The sequence below is a fragment of the Eucalyptus grandis genome, chromosome 8 (genome assembly GCF_016545825.1).
Source record: "Eucalyptus grandis isolate ANBG69807.140 chromosome 8, ASM1654582v1, whole genome shotgun sequence".
Classification (NCBI taxonomy): domain Eukaryota; kingdom Viridiplantae; phylum Streptophyta; class Magnoliopsida; order Myrtales; family Myrtaceae; genus Eucalyptus; species Eucalyptus grandis.
Window position 1 is genome coordinate 56,718,669 of NC_052619.1, and position 21,182 is coordinate 56,739,850.

The 21,182-nt window shown below is 37.9% G+C and overlaps 4 protein-coding genes across 4 annotated transcripts; all 4 read right to left on the reverse strand.

The window, feature by feature from the left end:
* Positions 1-1,863: 1,863 nt before the first annotated feature.
* On the reverse strand, positions 1,864-3,106 carry LOC104415183 (major allergen Pru ar 1). The gene is made up of 2 exons (XM_010026435.2): positions 2,812-3,106; positions 1,864-2,403 (listed from the first exon to the last, which is right to left on the reverse strand). Exons 1-2 carry the CDS (start codon positions 2,993-2,995, stop codon positions 2,108-2,110), a joined length of 480 nt encoding a protein of 159 aa, XP_010024737.2. The 5' UTR covers positions 2,996-3,106; the 3' UTR covers positions 1,864-2,107.
* Positions 3,107-7,485: 4,379 nt separating this feature from the next.
* LOC104415184 (major strawberry allergen Fra a 1.06) lies at positions 7,486-8,618 on the reverse strand. Its single transcript, XM_010026436.3, has 2 exons — positions 8,236-8,618; positions 7,486-8,122 (listed from the first exon to the last, which is right to left on the reverse strand). The coding sequence occupies exons 1-2, from the start codon at positions 8,417-8,419 to the stop codon at positions 7,824-7,826; spliced, it is 483 nt and encodes a 160-aa protein (XP_010024738.2). The 5' UTR covers positions 8,420-8,618; the 3' UTR covers positions 7,486-7,823.
* Positions 8,619-10,961: 2,343 nt separating this feature from the next.
* LOC104417534 (pathogenesis-related protein STH-21) lies at positions 10,962-11,561 on the reverse strand. Its single transcript, XM_010028791.2, has 2 exons — positions 11,450-11,561; positions 10,962-11,212 (listed from the first exon to the last, which is right to left on the reverse strand). The coding sequence occupies exons 1-2, from the start codon at positions 11,559-11,561 to the stop codon at positions 10,962-10,964; spliced, it is 363 nt and encodes a 120-aa protein (XP_010027093.2).
* A 5,228-nt stretch (positions 11,562-16,789) lies between these two features.
* LOC104415185 (major allergen Pru ar 1) lies at positions 16,790-18,505 on the reverse strand. Its single transcript, XM_039298871.1, has 3 exons — positions 18,246-18,505; positions 17,937-18,130; positions 16,790-17,022 (listed from the first exon to the last, which is right to left on the reverse strand). The coding sequence occupies exons 1-3, from the start codon at positions 18,427-18,429 to the stop codon at positions 16,909-16,911; spliced, it is 492 nt and encodes a 163-aa protein (XP_039154805.1). The 5' UTR covers positions 18,430-18,505; the 3' UTR covers positions 16,790-16,908.
* Between the last annotated feature and the right edge of the window lie 2,677 nt (positions 18,506-21,182).

Sequence of the window (21,182 nt, forward strand, 5' to 3'; positions counted from 1 at the left end):
AGGATTAAATTTGTCAAATTAAAAAGTTTAGGACTGAATTGATATCAATGCAAAAAGTTTAAAACTATTTTGGTACTTTTCCATTTTTATCTAATAATCCCCGGTTGACCACCTACCGAGACTTCCAGTTTTGCAAATCCACAACCAAAGACCAATAACAAATTGCTTCAAAGACTAGAGAGGGACCACGAATCCTAATTAAAACCTTGTCGCTACATACCAGACTTGGGCCTGCCGGTAGGTGAGGACGTACATCCTTGACCAATTGGTGCATTTATCCAAGATGGAGGCAATAAATTGCTTTGGTATCGAACCCCACCGTCCTGCATCGGATAATGCTTCGAAGCCCCATTGCCGATTGCAAGGCATCACGGGCTAGGAAAAGACTTGAACAACATATCGAGGCTAACCTTCGCTGATTCACTGACAATTTCAGCGGATACGATATTCACAATCAGCATCTCGACCTTCTCATGTCATGAGAAGGCGCTAATGAGATCACCTAGACGTGAAGAATCAAGGCCTGGAATTCTCAGGCTAACAAGGCGATAGATTTGAAAATGATCGGCATGCAAGATGCTGAGACCCAACTCGAATATTGATGGAGTATCCAGGATGAGAGAGCCTGCATGGATGCACGTTAGATGAGGTTGATGAGACTAGGCACGACAATGGCGAGAGAAAGTAGAACATTTGGCTTCGACAGAGTCCTGTGGAGGACTTGAGATGTAAAAGATGGATCTTCCGTTCCTTTGCTTTTTAAACATCGAGTAAAATGAGAATTTGCAGGAAAGGAAAGCCAGCGGTCCCCATGGTCGAGTCTTACGGATCGGAAGGTCAAACTCGGGAGCAACGACAGTGGCGTCAGGCCATCTGCTGACAGCCAAGCATTCTTCAACTTGATCTCACGGAGGCTACAACATGCACATCCACAAAAAAATTAGAAAATATTGCTTTTTTATTCTCAAATAGTGCCCCGCCAATATGTTTAGATTCGCTATTCTATTGGTTTGGTTGTGGTTTTGGTTTGGAAGACAGTGAAATAATAACTCGATACAATTTTGGCTGCACGTTTTTCTAGCCATCCAACTAATAATTCGAGAATCGTTTGTGACTCAACCTTCATGGGGTGTTCTGGCCCGATCAGCGATTCCATCCACTCAAATTTATGATAACTAGATCATGAATTATTGAAGAGGCCTATAATGGAAGAGAGACTCGTATTCCTACCATAGAGATTTTCAGGTTGTACCCTATTTTTCTTTATTCTCATGTTTCTTGATGGAGATGAAATATTATAATATATTATTGTAGTGTCGAGTCATTTGATTTAGGCTTTCCTCACTTATATGACTTTAGGAATTTTTTCCCAAATCAGCCTTATTGACCTCGCCGGACGAATTAGATAATAATATGCACACCGCTACAGACTACACCCATATCAATTGTCTATACTAATTTCATCTTATCCATATGACAGAAAGTTGTTGGAACAGTACGATTTAATACTTAAATCGGCAAATTGGGTTGATTACAATACCAATTTAGAATTATTCAGCATATTATAATGAAAATTAACAAACAAATTGGAGTTTTAATACTGCGTGTAATATAGAAATGAAGGTCATCAGTATTATTTAAGAACTCCAGGATATAGCCACTTTTCCATAACCGAAGTACGAATTATTCTCCGATATATAGATTGTTAGCTAATCTGTAATATAGTTGACTTAGTAAAATTAAAATATTCGGATGGATATGCCAATTATAGTACGAATGAAGAGCATATACACCTTCTGATGGTTGACCTTTTACCTTCTTTGCTTTAATGTATCAAATTAAGGAGCAAAGTAATCGGAACACTAAGAAAATAGAAAGATGATTTCCCTTGAATTTATTTGATGACAATACACCATTCTCAAAATACTCACACAACAGAACGACCTCTAGAACTTGCCAGAAGGCAAGCCTGAGGCTCCTTCTTATGAACATAAAACCAAGATTGAAAATAAAAAAAACCATGAAGGGACACGCACCCTTTCAGGAGACATCATAAGATCGATAATCTTCTGGTAATAGATTGTCATGACCACGCACGTATACGTTCTTAGCAAGCATTAGGGTTCGCCAAGAGATAACCCTCGAGAGCCTTAAACAAGCCCAGCACCTTTTCCTTGCCATCCTTGATTTGGTCCTCGCTGAACTGGATGTCACCGATGGCGTAGTACTTGCTGGTGTTCTTGCAAATGGATCCTCCATCGGGGCCCTCCTCAATCTTGATGTCGTACGAGATTTTCTCGAATATGTTCATCAGGGCATCGCCCTCGATCCAGCTGTAGCTGTATGTCAACTTCTCCTTGTCTAGGGCATCGACCATGTGTTTCGCGTACTTGAATTGACTAGCTGCAATTGCAATCAATGGATCGAATATTAGAAAATTTCACTTGCACATATATTAATGATGAACCGAAATTAGTTTTTCACTTTCTTGCCGGGGATTTTTCCCCTTTTAGGTTTGTAATGTTAGAAAAGATTTCTGCAGTCACTCTAAAAAATATATACTATTTTAGTAGGCTCTCTATTCATTTTTGAAATTTACTTGGAGTGATCATCTATTAGTCTCTTTATAACTCATTGTTTATGTAATTTTATGTAACCACTGTGAACTGATCGAGTAACTTAATTAATCTACTAAACGAAGCTGTAATTTTAAAATTGAATACCTTAACATAAACTCCTTTTCTAATGAAAAACTAAATAACCGTTTGGATGGTCCAATAAATATATTGAGATCTTGTGTTAGTTCTTAACCTTCCCCAAAGGTAATCTTCTTGATGGTTCCGGGCCCTCCATCACCTTCGACGATATTCATGCTTTGGAAGATTTGAGGGAGGATCTTTGGGAATATCTCGTCGCCATCGACAACAAACGCCTTGAACATCTTAGCTGGCGGAATCGGGGTGGTGATCTCCATATCGTAAGTGATGAGACCCATATTCTAACAAGAATTTTCGACAAAGTAAAAGAGGAAAAATTGGAGAGCTAGAGTCTCTTCTTTTTGGATTTGAATCGACTCCTGATCTTGTTGAATGGTGCACTTTGAGCGAAGAAGTTGAAGGTTTTTATAGATTGGACATGAAGGTGATCGTGCTAGATAGTGTCCTCCTTGGATATGGACCCACGGGAGTAGGTGCCTCTCTAATTTTTTTAAACAGTTTTGAATGGTTCTAACATGATAGAGAAGGTATTATTATTTTCTTTTGAGGGATTTATTTATTTATAATTTCATTATTTATAGTAGTCAAAGCATTCATCCTATGAAGTTGGTCCACGATGCAAGTTGAGCTCATATTGTAACTGCATGATCTGTAATCTTGGCTCATATTCTTCCTAGGAACCGATTGAACTCATACTTTTTACGAGAAGCTGGCGCGCACGATCAGGACATGCCATCAGAATTATCTCGAACCTTAACTGGGAAGAAATTGGAGATTTGACTTCGTCGGGGTTGTTGGATCGTTGCTTTATTGTTGGACAGAAACGTGTATAGATTTTTTTAAGGATCGACACAAGAAAAAAATCACAAAATACTTCAAGGAAAAAGGGGTTGATAATATCTCTGCAAAAATAAATTAAAAGGCACATTAGGGGAGTCGGGATTGTGCATGAATTTAACTCTGATTTGGTGAAAGCCGGTCTAAGCGTGTTCATCATTTTGACAAGCAAACAAACTTATTCTATGCTCCAATTCAAGATTTACCCTTAATTTTAGCGATACCAATATAAGTTATAAACCCATCTTTTGACCCAAACATAATGGAGTGGATTACGTATGTATCACTTGAAATTTGAAATATAGGTCATAATGGAGCCTAGCTCGGGTTGGGTATGAATTGGATAACGATGGGTCAACTCAAAACCAGTCTTTAACGGGCCTACTTAGTTACTAGAAATAAGTACTATGTTAAAATCTAATTCTACACTTCAATTTCTTATGAAAGTAAAACATGTTTTCTTCCGATGATGAATCGTGGTTTTGACGTTGACCGGTTGATATTTGTTACTGTCATCTCATTCCGCCAGGTAATTCTCGTATTTTTATTAGGGGCAGTTACAAGTCGCTTTTGTTGTACACCTTCTTCTTCATTAGTACAGTAACAAAGATTTTCTCTTGCTTCATCATGCTAAACAGTTTAATCCAAATTATTTCATCTTACCCTTGATTCAATCTTTGAATTATCCAGATTATAAAAGGGTAGTTTACAATTAACCACTGGGTGATTTGACGTCGAATATCATATTGGTAAGAGAATCATTCATGGGGCTACCTCAGACCACATCAGTTTACAAAAATTTGAAAGATTATCAGGCGTTGACGTACTCAAAGATTAATAATACGATTAGCTAGTGGCCATGTATAAGAATTTTCCTAAATGATTCTGAAACTAAAGATTAAAAAATGGCCGCCCCATATGCATCATGGGTAGACTATTGACTTGTTCCATGCATGTTCTAAATCTGAAAGTTTCAAGCCGTTCCAAAGGGAGAAAACATGTGCTTCCCGACGGAGCCAGGAATGTAGTGGGGGAGAGATCTTTTAGCCTATTCGATTTGAAGATCAATTTAATTTATGCCAAAAAAAAAAAAAAAATCTGCATGATGAACTAATATAACTTAAGAAGAATAAAATGAGGTTTGGTTTTTGATTGATAAAGCGTATTATTGGAGTTGAACAGTATTATTAAATAATGTTGATTGTTGGAGTCTTGATGGATGTTATGAATTATTCCTTTCTTGAAGACACCTAAAACCAATATCTACAGTATTATTTACTTAAAATAAAACTTAAATCTTTTTAGTAGTCTTGACTTCTTACTTCCTGTTATAAATGATCCTATGGAAGAGATATATGTTTCCTGTCTAACCACTAGTCACAAAATGTTATTTAAAAAAATGTTTGGTTGATGCAATTATGAGAAAATAATCGAAATAGTTTATGGTCGATTTGTATAAAAAGAAAAAAGTATAAAATGGAATATTTTTTTGTAAAAATAGCAGGAAATATTACATAAATCAAAACCAACTTTACTTTTCCATATCAATTACTCTCATCCATTCCAAAACCTACATTTACTATTCCTACTTTCTGCATTGAATCTCAAATTTGCGTCTTCCACCCACACATAATTTACCAAGTTGCCATTTTATTTCCCAAATTACACCCCCCAAAAAAAACCCAAAAATATTCTTCCCCAACTTGACAGACTGAAACTATAGGCCGACCAGTAGTCTTTCTTCTCTCCACCGTGCGCACCACCATTGCTTCTCCATAGGCCGTCACGAACGCTTTCGACTTCAAATATGAGGGGCGCAACGGTCGCAAACTCTGTTGGAACCAAAAGAATGACAATAAAATTTTTAACAAACTCAAGGCTAGATCAAGTGGTTGGTGGTCGTGGCCGAGCTCTACTATAGAGCTCAGGAGCTCTCTTGTAGAGGGTTGCGTCACCGGCCGCAAGCCTTGCAAGCTCGAGGGCAACCTGGTATGATAGCCCTAGCGATCGCGAGCTCAAAGGTGAGCTTGCCACAATGGAGACGAAGGCAAGGAGAAGGTCAACATGCATGACGAGGTCGTCGGAAGCTGAGTCATGAAGTGGTGACGGGGTTGAAATCAGGCTATGATGAGTTGTTATGGGTGTGGGTCGATGGCCACGCATGAGGAGAGAGAAAGGGCGTGGAAAGAAAGAGAGAGACAGTGGGAGTGGGCCTTCGGTGTACATTTCGATTGTGCCGAGAGCAAATGGGCCTTTCGAGGTCAGCCGAGGTGCACATTATAGGTTTAGAAATGTGAGGATGGTATTTGATATAAGAAACAAAGATAGGACACTATTTTTATAAAAACACTGGGTGTGGTTCAAGGGGCTGCTGCATTAGCCGGCTCATTTGATTTTTGTGGGGCCCACCCCAACAACACTAGATAACAGGCTTTTTGGGCCTTATGTAATTGATGGCATGAGGCATGAGACTCCATTTATACCGGTGTTTCCTCTCAAAAGAATGGACATTTGATATTCGCAGAAAAGAAGATTTAGATAGGAGACTGCCCCCGCCCAAGATGGAGCATCAATTGGTTTGCGTCAGCGGCCACCGACCCACGTCGGTGTTGTGCCTTTGAAAGCCCGACGGACTTGTAACACTAAAAGCCCAATATGTTGGGCCAGCCCTAACTCGAAGGACCAAGCAATTGCGAAGACAAACATAGCTAGGAAAATGAATTTCCAAATAAGCCCTCGGAATAAGTGAGAATTTGAATCAGGAGTCAAGGACTATGAAAGCTGGAAATACACAAAAGGGGACGATTTTGGGTCAATTGTGTTGCCTACTATATTTGATGGAATTGACTAGACATTTAGCACCCACCTCCTTTAGAGTTCTCAATTTGCATTGACGGACTTTTCTTGCCATCACAGCTGGAAGCAGCCTCATGCAAGGGATAACTTTCGGATGTGATTGGTACTATTTGTCCAATGCACATCATAGGCCTGATCGTGCGGGTCTCGTGCGGGATTTATGAGATCCAATGGATCATATGAACTGGACTCTGTGCTTTGTATGCCACTAATGATTTTCCACATGCTGTCCCATCTATGGTAGACACACTCTATCATTGCTTTCTTTTTCTTGGCGTCGCTATTCCCGGGCCTTGCCCCACCTCGTGCCCATCCCTAAGTTCAAGGTTTGGGGTCATTCGCACCAATTACCATGTACCCCATACCTCGTGCAAGGTTTTCGGTAGAAAGATACAAGGTACCCCGAGGAATATTTAAACAAATACATATGGACTAAACGATTTAGTATCTTCTCTCTTTACAAATTTATCATATTTAAATATGTGGAATGATAGGGACAAGTGCGTATATATTGTCAATGTTATTATGTGTAGGTTTAAGTTACTATTAGATATGCACATATACCTTATTCTGAACACTTGTATTCTTATTTTGAATGTTGAATATGTCACCCATTGTACATACCCCCAAAGTGTCATAGTACATGGACACATGAAACTTATTTATTAACTATAATGACATCTTGTGTGGAAGTTCAATTTCGTGTAGGACGGGTAAAAGGGGATTGCATAATTCTCATTACACATTCCAAAGTTTCAACCCATGTTGACTTGTTCAAGTCTTCAGCAATCAACAGCAGCGGTTGATCTGTGGTCGTTTTAGTTCTAGGGCCTGTGATGGGTCCATCACGAATGCAATCAATGGATAAATCTTGAGCTGGCTGGTATGTGATTTGGACGATCGGGACATCAATTGAGATTACATTTGCAAAAAAAGAATTTCTAGCGAATATGCCAAGCACCACCATGTAGTGTGAATTCTGAGATGGCCAGTGGCCAAATTATTTATGTTATTTATTAGTACTTTGAATCCTGTTAAGCTCAAGAGCATTGAGGATAAGGAAAAGAGATAATTATGAAGGATATCTTGTGAATAATTTATTAGATGATCTCCCACCACTTCTTCGAAAAGATCTCAAACTTTTGGAAAATGATATTATACGGTCACATCATTTTCTCATAGGATAAAAAACATGAAAATGAAAACGTGAAGAGCCAGTCAACCAAGAAAACTCTCCACTCCGATCCGATATTACATCGATTTTACCCGTGGAACATCAACCGGTTCTATGGAGACTTATTCAATCACACTCATAATTACAGTACAAACACTTGCATATCCCTTATCGTGACAGAAAAAGGAAAATTAAGCAAGCTGACGCATGATGGAAACGGCACAGGAAGAAGTTGCGATTTACGCATAGATGTCAGGGTTTGCCAACAAGTACTCCTCAACAACTTTGTAGAGTCCCATAGCCTTTTCTTTACCCTGTTTGATATCTTCTTCCTTGAGCTCCACATCACCCTTAGTGTGGTACTCACTAGTCATCTTACAGACACATCCACCATCGCCCGAAGGCAAGAATTGAACCTCGTAGACAACAGATTCGATCTTGTCAAAGATCACATCACCTTCGATCAAAGTATACTTACAGACTAGGTTCTCGGTATCGAGAGCATCAATCTTGTGCTTCACGGACTTCAAGTGGCCACCTATAATACCACATAAAAATCAGATAACCTTGTATAGTAGGCGAATAAATAAAGAGACATTCATATAATTGTGAAACATATGGGACTCGTCGAGCATCTCATAATAAACTAACCTTCAGCAAAGTTGGTGACCTTGATGCTTCCGGCTCCTCCATCTCCTTCAACAAACTCGATGCTCTTAATACCTTGAGGGGCAATCTTGGGAATTAGGTTGTGAGAATCAACGATCAAAGCCTTGAACATTCTTGATGGAGCAATGGGGGTTGTGAATTCTTGGGTATATGTGGTGACACCCATGTTTTTTTCTTAGGAGGGGAAAGAGAACTGAACAAGAGATTTGGAGAGAATATGAAGGAATATGTGTGAGCGCTTCTTACTAGTGCAAGAGCTTGAGTTTGATGCAGAAGATGAAGAACCGGGGTGCTTTAATAGACTCTTGACAGGAGACTCAGCTTTTAGGCCGTCACGTTGGCGTTTAGAGTTTAGAGCACTCCATCGTGGACTGACCGACCAAGACACTGTTTTTCTTCCTCTTTTTATGGTTAAAAAATCAATGTTTTGAAAGCGTCCACTTCGTACCATGGACCCGCATTTTCTAGAGACCCCCAGTGGGAGAGAAACAGCCCTTGCCAGCGATCTGGACCAAATTGTCGACTTCAACTAATTCGTTAATGATGCGAAGTCCTTGGATTCCGATAGGCACGATGGTATTACTTTCATTTTTGGTACGAGATATATTTATTTCGGCGAATGAAGAAACTGCTCCATGTAAAATAGGAAAAAGAGAAGTAAGGAATTGGAAATGAATTCACTCGTTAAAAGTCGGATGAAATTCCATGTATATTATAAGAGTCAATGGATGATTTGTCGGTCTTAGGCCACTACCGATCTGAGATTTGAAGGGGGAGGGGCGGCCCGGGGGGGGGTGTAGATGGGTGCGAATTATGGCGGTGATAGTCAATTAGAGTAGTTATATGACCAGTATACAATAGAGGACGAGGAAAGAGGAAGTATACAACGAAACGGTAAAAAGAGAAGAAAAATAAAAGGGAAAATGGAAATTGCAAAGGAGAACACGTCTTGGTCATTAAAATTTTATATGCACATGTGTTAAGACTAATTTAAGACATAAGCGTACCGTTTAAATTTGGAACTTAGCAATCTTACAAAAATGATAATTAAAGCTGCACCACCCCTTTCAAAATTGTACTAAACATCCATTTAATAGTGGATGTCTTGTTAATAAATTGGAGACGGTAATTGGATAATGAACCGATGATCGATGTTCATCTCTCCCACCGAAAAAAGCTCTACTTTTCATTTAAAATTAATTATCCTATAGAAAGGTTGAACACAAGTCAATGTAAGAGAAATCAAGCATCTTCTCTATCATTGTCCTTTGAGCGACCAGTACCCACATGCAACAAGATTTAGATAACAATCAGGATGGTACACGGGCCCCCTTAAAAATTGATTAATTGATTCGACTTATTTTATTCTTAGATCTTGTAATAGCCTACCGACAAGCTGCAAATGAAAATTGATCCAGCTTTAATATCTCAATGAATTGATACCGAAATTGAAGAATATGGTCTTCCCTCAGTTAAACAAATCTTAGGGAATATAGTACTTGTTTCAGATTGTCTCCTTTTGTTGGCCAGTTTATAGATGAAATGAGTGACAGTTGCTTCACATATAAAATCAGTTTTAAATGAGGGATTTGAGTAGTTTTAGAAATTAAATTTGCAAATTTGAGATATGATAGATATTTATTCCTCCTATGGCATATGTTAGGTGCTTTAGTGGAACTTTTGGGGAAAAAGAACTCAGAGGTTGAATCTCCTTTGAATTTGTGATATGGTTCGGTTCCATTTGTTATGCGGGAGATGAATGATTTGATCATTGCTCATGTCACATGAAATAATGAAGAAATTATTGAGATACATGTGTGAACTTTATTACAAAAGTCTCACATTGGATAATTGATGTGGTGTAAAGTAGTTAATATGTCATCCTAATTGACTATAACTCATTGGCTTAAGTTTTTAATGAAGGTGAGTCTAACTGAATCTATTGATAAGTTCGGACTTGCCTTTCTCTGGGTGATCTCCTAGATGAAGGTATTGAATTTTTATTGTGTGCTCTCAATATCTCTTTCTCTGGGTGATCTCCTAGATGAAGGTATTGAACTTTTATTGTGTGCTCTCAATATCTGGGAGCTGTGATGGGTCAATCACTAACTACACCAATGGATAAATCTTGAGCTGGATGATTTGAGTGATCTGGACATTAACTAAGATCACATTTGCAAAAAACTAACGAATATGCCGAGCATTATCTACTGCAGATAGCCATTGCCCAACTTGTTTATGTTATTTCCCACTACTTGAATTCTGTCCCGCATGAAAACATTTAGGATAAGAGAAATGCATGATTATTAACAATATCCGATGATGCTTCTTTCAAATGAAAATGACATTATACGATCTTCACTTTCTCGTGAAGAAGGTTCATACGTACATAACTAAAGCATTAAAAGTGCGCGAACAAGACAACGTGGCGAAATAATACCCAAAAGCCTATAACACATTATCAAGGAAACAAGAAAATGAAAACCTGAAAGAGTCAATCATTTAGTACTCCACTCTGATCCAACATTAGATCAATTTACTCATAAAGCATCAACAATTACAATGCAAATTTATTCAATCACACCCGAAATCACAATTCAATCATTGTCAGAATTACAATGTAATGCACTCGCATATCCCTTGGAGCGACAAATAGGGAAAACTAGGGCAAAATGATGCACCATGGAGACAGCACAAGAAGATGCAATTTAATCGTAGGCATTGGGGTTCGCCAATAGGAACTCTTCAACAACTTTGTAGAGTCCCATAGCCTCTTCTTTGCGCTGTTTGATATCTTCTTCATTGAGCTGTACATCCCCCTTAGTGTGGTATTCATTGGTCATCTTACATATGCATCCGCAATTGCCCAAAGCCAAGAATTGAACCTCATAGATGACCTTTTCAATCTTGTCAAAGATCACGTTGCCTTTGATCAAAATGTACTTGTAGACCAAGTTTTCTGTTTGAGGAAGTCAATTTTGTGCTTCAAGAATTTTAAGTGACCACCTATAATACCATGTAAAAATCAAATAATGTCATATAAAGGGGTGGACAAATAAAGAGACATTCATATAGTGGTGCAACAAATGGGACTCTTCGAGCATCACTTGGTATATATACTAATCTTCGGCGAAGTTGGTGACCTTGATGCTTCCGGCTCTTCCATCTCCTTTGAGGAACTCAATGCTTTTAATACCTTGAGGGGCAATCTTGGGAATGAGGTTGTGGGAATCAACAATCAAAGCCTTGGACATTCTCGGTGGAGCAATGGGGGTGGTGAATTCTTGGGTAAATATGGTGACACCCATGTTTTTGTCTTGGGGAGAAAAGAGAATTGACCTAGAGAACTGGAGAAAAAATGGAATGTGTTTGGGTGCTTCTTACTAGTGCAAGAACTTTGTATTTGATGGAGAAGATAAATAACCATGGTGGACCTTGAAAGGGATAGCTTTTGAGACCTTCACATTCACGTTAAGAGAGTTTAGGGCACTCCATGGTGGACTGACCAACCAAGACTTTGTTTTTAGTCTTCCTTTTTTTGGTTTAAAAAATTAATGTTTTGGAAGTCTTCGCTTCATGCCATGGACCCGCCATTTTCTAGAGTGTCACGCGGGGAGGAAATGTAGCCCGTGCAAGCGACTTGGACGGAATTATTAACTTAACTTAAACGTTGATGATGATTTTTTTATTTTGCAATAGGCAATCTGGTATCATTTATATTTTTGGACAGAAATATGTACGATAGAAACAGGAAATTGGAAGTAACTCATAAAAAGTCAGATGACATTCCATTCAATTATAGTGGTGTTATGACAATGAGCACATTAAAGAGGATGAGGTGGGGGCGCGTAAGTTTCAGGAGTGGGTTTCGAAAGCCCCAGGATCCGAGAGGAGTGTAGAGTAGAAAGGAGGACAAAAAAAAAAAAAAAAAGAGGATGAGGAAAGAGAAATGAGGAACATAAAATAACGAGAAAAAGAGAAAAAGAAAAAGGAAGAGTGGAAAAAGAAAACGAGACCACATCTCAATCATTAAAGGTTAATATTTTCTAGTCTTAATAGGGTTGATTCAAGGCATAAATTTACCCTTTATCAATTAGAGTGGTGTCACGACAATGAGCACATGATAGAGAAACGAGAAACACATAATAAAGAGAAAAAGAAGAAGAAGAGAAAAACAAAAAGGAAAAGCAGAAAAAGCAAATGAGAGCACATCTTAATCATTAAAGCTTAATATGCTCATGTTCTGGTCTTAACAGGGTTAATTCAAGATCAATTACCCTTTAAATATAGAAGATGGCAATTCTACAAACATTATAATTAGAAGCCACAATACCACTTTTAATAGTTGAAACTGTTGCTTAAAAATTGTGCCAAACAGCCATTTAAGAGTCGAAATCTTGTCAAAAAAAAAAAAAATGGATACGGTAGCTGGACAGTGATCCCATGTCAATAAAAATGGCTGATATTCATCGCTACATAAGATACTTTTTAAATAGAAGTTTAACTAAAGTAACCTACAAAAGAGTTGACCACAAGTCAATGTGAGAAAAATCACGCACCGTCACTCCTTGTCCTTTTGGACTGATTTAGATAACAGTGGGGTAGCCGGGCCTTCGTTGAAAGCTTAATCATGTACAAGTCTACCGACTAGCTGCAAATGAAAATAATTGATACCGGAATTTGAAGAATATTCTCTTCCCTTAGCTAAACAAATTTTGAGGAATATTGTACTTGTTTATTGGCCAGTTTATAGATTAAAATCTTATTAATAACAGTTGCTTAACACAACAAAAAGAAAAAAAAACAATTTTTCAGGAGGGATTCAAGTAATTTTTCGAATTAAATTCAAATTATTGTAAATTTGAGACATGATAGATATTTATGCTCTCTCTTTCCAATGACTATTTTTATATTCCTCCTATGGCATATGTATGGGTTTTATTGAAATTTTTGCACAAAATAAAGTAAGAGAATGAAGCTCCTACGAATTTTGTTATATGTGGTTTAGAGAGATTTTATTGTGATATTTCACTCAAGATTCCTGGTGTATTTGTTTCAAATAATATATTCTACATCTCGTGCAGTAGTTTAGGATTTCAAATAAATTGGTGGGTTAGTATTCATGAACTTGAAATTATTACAAAAATAAATTATACGTCGGGCAGCCAAATACATATCAATAGGACCAGAAAAGAAGGGAGAATTACCAAAAGTCCTAAACTTATTGCAATTGTCTGCCAATTCGGTCCTAAACTTTTTTTTTTTGCCAATTTAGTCCTAAACTTTTTATAATTGTGCCAATTCAGTCCTTCCGGCCAAAATTGGCCGGCCGGAGTGGACGTGGATGCCGGCCCGAGACAGTGGCCGGTGAACAATTTTTAATAATTTTTAATTTTTTTTCGATTTTTTAATTTTTTTGATTTTTTTAAATTTTCTTTTACCTTCTTCTTCTTCCTCGGCCGGCCGGCGCCGCTAGAGGCGAGGCTGGTGAGGCTGACCTCGCCGGCCACCGGCGAGGCTCGCCCCCGCCGGCCACCGGCGAGCGAGCCTCGCCCGGCGACGGCGGGCAAACGTCGTCGCCCGGCCAAGGTGAGGCTCGGCCTCGCCCGGCCATGGCGAGGCGAGCCTCGCCAGATCTGGTTACGGCCTCGCTAGTGTGGCCGGCGAGGCCGCCGTCGCCGCAGATCTGGCGAGGCTCGCCCCGTCGACCACCGGCGAAGGCGAGCCTCGCCTTGGCCGGGCGAGGCTCGACCTCACCATGGTTGGGCGAGGCCAAGCCTCGCCTTGACCGGGCGAGGCTCGCCTTCGCCAATGGCAGGCGGGGCAAGCCTCGCCGGCCCTCGCCGAGGAAGAAGAAAAAGGTAAAAAAAAAAAAAAAAAAAAAAAAAAAAAAATTGAAAAAATTTAAAAAAATCGAAAAAATTATTAAAAAATTATTAAAAAATTATTAAAAAATTGTTTGCCGGCCAGTTGTCTCCGGCCGGCGCCCACGTCAGCTCCGCCCGGCCAATTTTGGCCTAAAGGACTAATTGGCACAATTATAAAATGTTTAGGACTAAATTGGCAAAAAAAAAAAAAAAATGTTTAGACCGAATTCCAAGACACCGCAATACGTTTAGGACTTTTTTGGTAATTCTCCCCAGTGATAGATATGTTACTTTAAATAACATATGATGGCGTTGATTAGTTTACCATTATATCGGACTTGTAATTTTGCCATGTGATGGTTGATGGGAAGCCTTACCGAAAGATCGCAACCACTTTAATGATGGGAAGATGACAAGCTTTATCAGACAACTTTTAGGTATGGATGCATAGGATATTGTTCAATGAATGGCGTCGTGTCTGGCTTATTCGATGAAGACAAACTCTAGCGGGAATATCGCGAATCGGTCCACGCCAAATTGCCACATGCATGACTAGTAGCAAACTAAACATATAGGGATAATGAAATAAATAGTCCTTAAATTTGTAACAAAATATGCAATGTGATCTCTGATTTTTTTTTTTTTTTTTGGGTAAGAATCTGAATTTTTATTTTTTCGATGCACTAATTAAACTTTTGATATATGCTCAATTAGTTCCTTAACTATATTAAAATATTTAATATTGTCATTTCAAAATTCAAGTTCAAGGAAAATATTTGATATTTTCGTATATTTTGGTTATTGAATTGAATATGTACTAAAAGTTTAAGAACCACATTACACATTTGGTTATAGTTCATGGACCGCCTTAAACAAATTAAAAGTTCAGGAACCACATTGCATATTAAATTAAAATTCATAGATCATTTGTGTCATTTTCTTGTACATATCTTTGCTTGAAAAAGCAAGTAATGGGGACATTGTCACAGCACCATTCTCGTGAACTTTCTTTTAATTGTTTCGGAAAAAGGTACAAATGAAATATTTTAATCCAGAGTAGGAATATAGCAAAGAACAGGAATGTTGGGCCAGGTTACAAGCCCAAAAATATATATATGCTATAGAACGTAGGCCATTACAAATTGAAGATCAGGCTTTTGTCTAGGCAAATCATTTCGATTCATTCGGTTGAGGCTGTACTTAGATTAGAAAAAATTGGCAGATCCGAATTAACAAGTCGCCAGCCAAGCAACTAAGCAGTCACTTTTTTGCTTCCAACGAGAACGTAATTCACTAGCATCTGCATAAGATTTACCAATATGGGACAGCTTTTTGTTTTTTGATGCATCGGATGCGGGAATTCTTCTATACTTAGCAACAAAGCCTCCTTAAAATAGCTACGAATCTGACCCAAATGCTTACTGGGCTTGGGTCGGTTTTGTTTCCCACGGTCTATAGCAAGAGCCTGCTCAAGCTGTAGCTGAGTTGCGGTTGTCTTGTGCTATGAACTGTGGAAACTCTGTATATTTCTTAGTACACGTTTTTTAAAATTGCAGAACCTCGACGTTGAGTAACACAGTTTTCTGAAAGTCGCGATAAACTGTTTTAAGCTTTAGAGGTGCGCAACTACGACGTATTGGCCAAGCACCTTACAAAAGATGGAGTGGTGGTGCAGGAGGGCAAAAAATAATATAGTATCAGGCAAAAAATATACATAACCTTATCATCAAGCCTTGAGACAAGACTCCCGTGATCAATACCACAAATTAATCACGTCAATTCCTCAAAGTAGATAACATGAAATGACCATGAACAAGACAAAACGAACCAACTGGCTAAGTAATAGTAACAAAAATGCAATTAACGAATTAATCCTATCCCTAGATGCAATTGCAAACTAAACGCTACACTAACTTATTCTTCTTGTTTCTTTTCTTTTTTTTTAATCTTTTCTCTTTACCAACTCTTTTCTTTTTAATTACGCAAAATGACATGATCTAACGTCTATGTTATACTAAAAACGCTAGCTACACCATGCATTAGGTTAGAACAATGTTTTAGACTGAAAGCATTACTTTGAAATTATAACTTGACACTAAGCTACCACCATATCTTCTAGAATGCTATTTTCCTGTAATTTTTCATTACATGCTTCTTGTGCCAGTCTTTCACATATGCTAACGGCAAGACGATTAATCATAAGATCACAATAGATAGAACGATTGACCACAAATAGACCACAATTACACTAATTAAAACATAATAACACCTAGAGATTAGTATATTGATGCAAAATGACTAGGGTTCATTTTGTGCATAATGACCCTAGTTATTAAGGGTGATGTGGAGCAGGGAATGCGTGGTCATATAAACTAACTTTTTTTTTTTTTTTAACTTTTTAACAAGACTCAAATTTCATTGTAACCAGTTGACTTGATTTCGGAATTAATATTCATTCAAAAAAGTGCATGATGAACTCACTAGCGAAATTCAAGTGTCAACATTGGATGATTTGTCGATTTGAATGATGGGGACATCATTCAAGGAAACATGAAAATGAAAACCTAAAGAGTCAATTATTGAGTACTCTTCACTCTAATATGATATTAGATCAATTTACTTGTAGAACATCAACCATATTAATGCAAATTTATTCAATTACACCCAAAATTACAATTCAATTGCACTTAGAACTATAATAGATCACACTCGCATATCCCTTGTAGCGACAGCTAGGGCAAATTAGGACAAAATGAAGCATCATGGAGCTGGCAAAAGAAGACGCAATTTAAGCATAAGCATCAGGGTTTGCCAATAGGAACTCTTCAACAACTTTGTAGAGTCCCATAGCCTTTTCTTTGCCCTGTTTGATATCTTCTTCATTGATCTCTGTTGGAGAAATCTTCTTGAAGTGTTTTGAAGTTGACAAAACGTTTCCATCAGTCTAGTCTGAAGGCTTGCAGACTCTGCTATTTAAAGTCTGAAGACTTTCGGACAGCTAGACTCAAGACTCAAAGTCTATCCTCATTGACAGTCTCTAATTCGTTGAAGAAAGGTTATCCAGAACTGGATGTTCTGTCAAGGATTTAATCTTATAAACTGGAGAAGATCTCGTGGCTGGAGAAGACGTAACAGAATCCTTTGATTGATCGAGATTGATTCGATGATTGAAGATTCGATGATTGCCTAAATATTCTTGGAATGTTTTACTTATGGAAACCGAGATTCTGATTGTATGGGCGAATAGGATTGATAGGCTATCAACACGTTCCTTTAATAGCTCGAACAATCTTCCTAATTGATTCCGTCCAACGGGTAGATTGGAGGAATTCCTTTGGAAAGTGTCAACGGGTATGATGGCATAAAGGAGTATATAAGGAAGAAGATCTTAGTTGTTTGAAGAGTGCGCGATAGAAGAATTCCAAAGTCTGAAGCTCCTTTTTGTTTAGACAATCACTTTGAGCGAATACTTGTATACAAAAGAGAGTCTATATTTGTGAGAAACCTTGAGGAGGTGTGGTAGAACATCTACACTGTGGAATCAAGGTAAAGCTGTGCTGTAACTTCTCTTTTGATTATAGTGAAATCCAGCCGGTGGGCTGTCAGTGCGGAAGAGTGGACGTAGGCTTGGAATAAGTCGAACCACTATAAACTCTGTGTTTAATTTTCTCTTCCTTACTCTCTTTAGCTTGATCGCACTTCATAACAAACTTCCTTTCTATCATTTGCCAAGAATCGCTTCTGTATCTCGATAAATTGTTTGTGCACCTATTCCCCCCCCCTCTAGGCGCTTATACTAGCTATCTCAATCTCTACATCCCCCTTAGCGTGATATTCACTAATCATCTTGCAGACGCATCCACCGTTGCTCAAAGCCAAGAATTGAACCTCATAGACGACCTTTTCGATCTTGTCAAATATCACATCGCCTTCAATTAGAGTGTACTTGCAGACCAAGTTCTCCGTGTCGAGGAAGTCAATTTTGTGCTTTAGAAACTTCAAGTGACCACCTATAATACCATGTAAAAATCAGATAACATTATATTAGGTGCACAAATAAAGAGACATTCATATGATGGTGCAACAAATAGGACTCTTCGAGCATCATTTGATATGTATACTAACCTTCAGCAAAGTTGGTAACCTTGATGCTTCCAGCTCCTCCATCTCCTTCCACGAACTTGATGCTCTTGATACCCTGAGGGGCAATCTTGGGAATGAGGTTGTGGGAATCAACAATCAAAGCCTTGAACATTCTGGATGGAGCAATGAGGGTGGGGAACTCTTGGGTAAATGTGGTGACACCCATGTTTTTGTCTTGGAAGAGGAAAGACAATTGAACCAGAAATTTGGGGAGAATATGAAGGAGTATGAGTGATAGCGCAAAACCTTGAGTTTGATGCAAAAGATGAAAAACCAATGTGCTATTTATAGACTCTTCAAAGGGGGCTAGCTTTTAAGGCCATCACATGGATCTTAAGACAGCTCAGAGCACTCCACGGTGGACTGACCGACCAAAACATTGTTTTTCTTCTTCTTCTTCTTTTCATTTTTTTTTCTTTTCAATTTATTGAAAGTCTTAACTTCATTGGCAAGGACCCGCCATTTTCTAGAACAGTCACAAGGGAGAAAAATAGCCCTTCCCTTGCCAGCGACTTGGACGGAAGTATCTGACTTAACACATACGTCAATGATGCAAAATTATTAAACTGCAATTGGCAAGATGGTACCGATTTTATTTTTGGATTAAGAAGCAGCTCCACGTAAAAGAGGAACGGGAGAAATAAGAATTTGAAAGTAATTCGTAGGAATTTGGATGAAATTCCATGTGTGTTATAAGATTAGTGTGGATAGAGTACCGGTGGGTGAATAGTCGGCCTTAGGCGACTTCCGATCTGAGTTTGAGGGCGCGTGGAGAGGGGGAGAGTGAGATGGGCGTGGGCAACGGGGGCGATGGTCAATTAGAGTGGTATTACCACAAAGAGCACATGGAAGAGGATGAGCAAAGAGGAAGGAGAAGCACAAAGATGGAGAAAAAGAGAAGAAAAGAATGAAAAACCATTCTCTCGTCAAGCTTTTTGACCACCGAGAGATTCAATATTTTGTTCATTATTTGCATTTTATATTTTTTTACATACTTTTTTAAGGTTGCTTTATTTTGACAATTAAAAAAAATTAAAATTTACCCTATTCATTATTAATATCTTAGATAAGAATTTCCATATAACATTAGGATCACAAAGTAATTGTAATGAATATCAGTAAAGTTTTTCAATCTCACTTTCAAATACACCACTAAACAACTGAAAATCTAGTAATTTTCCTTAAAAGTGATTTTTAAGAAAAACATTGTCCTATATTAAGTATTTTTTTTTCACAAAACAAGCGCGTCCAAAGTTTAATTTACTACTTGAAATTAATTAACCTAAGGAAAAGTTGGACCCCGAGTCAATGTAAGAAAAATCATGCACTTTTTCTCTCTTTGCCCTTGTAGCTACCGCATGTAAATGATTTAGATAACAATCACCATGGTACCTGGAGCTCGGTTGAAAACTATATTAAGTGGTCTGATTTACTTCAATCTTAGATCCTTTAAAAGTCTACCAACAAACTGCATGATAACTTCTACATCTTGTGTAGCAGTTTAGGTTTTAAAAAAAAAAAATTGTGGTCGAGTATTAATACACTGAAAAATATTACAAAAACCCAAATTATATGTTGAGAGGGTGACTGTATTTCAATGGGAAAAAGAAAAACGTAGAATATAAAATTGCTACTTTAAATAACATAAGATCGAGTTGATTAGTCTGCCATTTCGGACCTAATAGAAAATGGGTTGAGCATACATAATTTTGGCATGTGATGATTTATGGAAGTCTCATTCAGACATTGTAACCACTTCATATTGGGAAGATGACAAACTTTATCAGACAGCTTTTAGGTATGGATTCATAGAATAAGGTCCAATATGAATGGCGTGATATTATATTTGTTCTATAATTACAAACTTTTGAGGGAATATTGTGATTCGTTCGATACCAAATTGCCACATGTATGACCTGTAATGGAATTGTCTCTATGACAACTTAAACTTATATGATACAGATATCTCTGTCTGAAAAAGCAAGTTATGGAATCATTATTACAAAACTATTCTCAGGAATTATTTTATTTATTTTTTTTCCCAAAAAGGCCGAGAAAGGTATATTAAATCTTAGTTGAGAATACGAACATAACAATGAACACAAATGTTGGGCTAGGTTAAGAGCCCAAAAAAATAAATATGCCGTAGAATTTAAGCCTTTACAAATTGAAGATCAGGGTTATAATTTGGCAATCACTCCGATTCATTCGGTTGATGCTATACCTAATATTGAGATTTGATCTAGTAGATAAAAGTAGTTAGTTATTAACAATTTATCAGTCCTTTTTTTATCCGCTAAAAGCAGTTTTTTGGTCAAACTGCTAAAGCAGGTTAGTAATTAGAAAAAGATGGCAAGTCGGAATTAACAAATTGTCGGACAAGTAATTTACCAGTCAATTTTTGCTTCCAACAATATAGTAATTAATCAAGGTTTTGCGTAAAATTACCATCATCGAACAGTTTTAAAAGTTTTTTGGTGTATGGAACCCAGGAGTTCCGCTATAAATAGCAACAAAACTCCTCTAAAATAGCTACAAGTCTAACTCGAATGCTTGTTGAATGGGGTCGGTTCTTTGGTTTGATTCCTCCGGACTATAATAAGAGCCTGCTTGTATATAGCTATACGTGAATTGTAGCCGTTGTGTCATGAAGGGTCGTAACTTTTATGTTTGGTAATACAAGTTCTAAAACTGCAACCCCTCAAAATTGAGTAAAAAAATTCATAAAAGTTGACATAAACTGTTGTAATTTTGGAGGAACTGCAGCTGTGAGATGTTTTCCGAACGCTTCAAAGTTGCATCAGCCCATTTACAGCGAAAGCTGATGGCGAGAATCTGTATCAAATAATCTGTAAATCTCTTGAAAATTCTAGCTTCGCTTGTTTTTTGTTTCTTTTTCTTCTCTTTTCTTGGATCAAC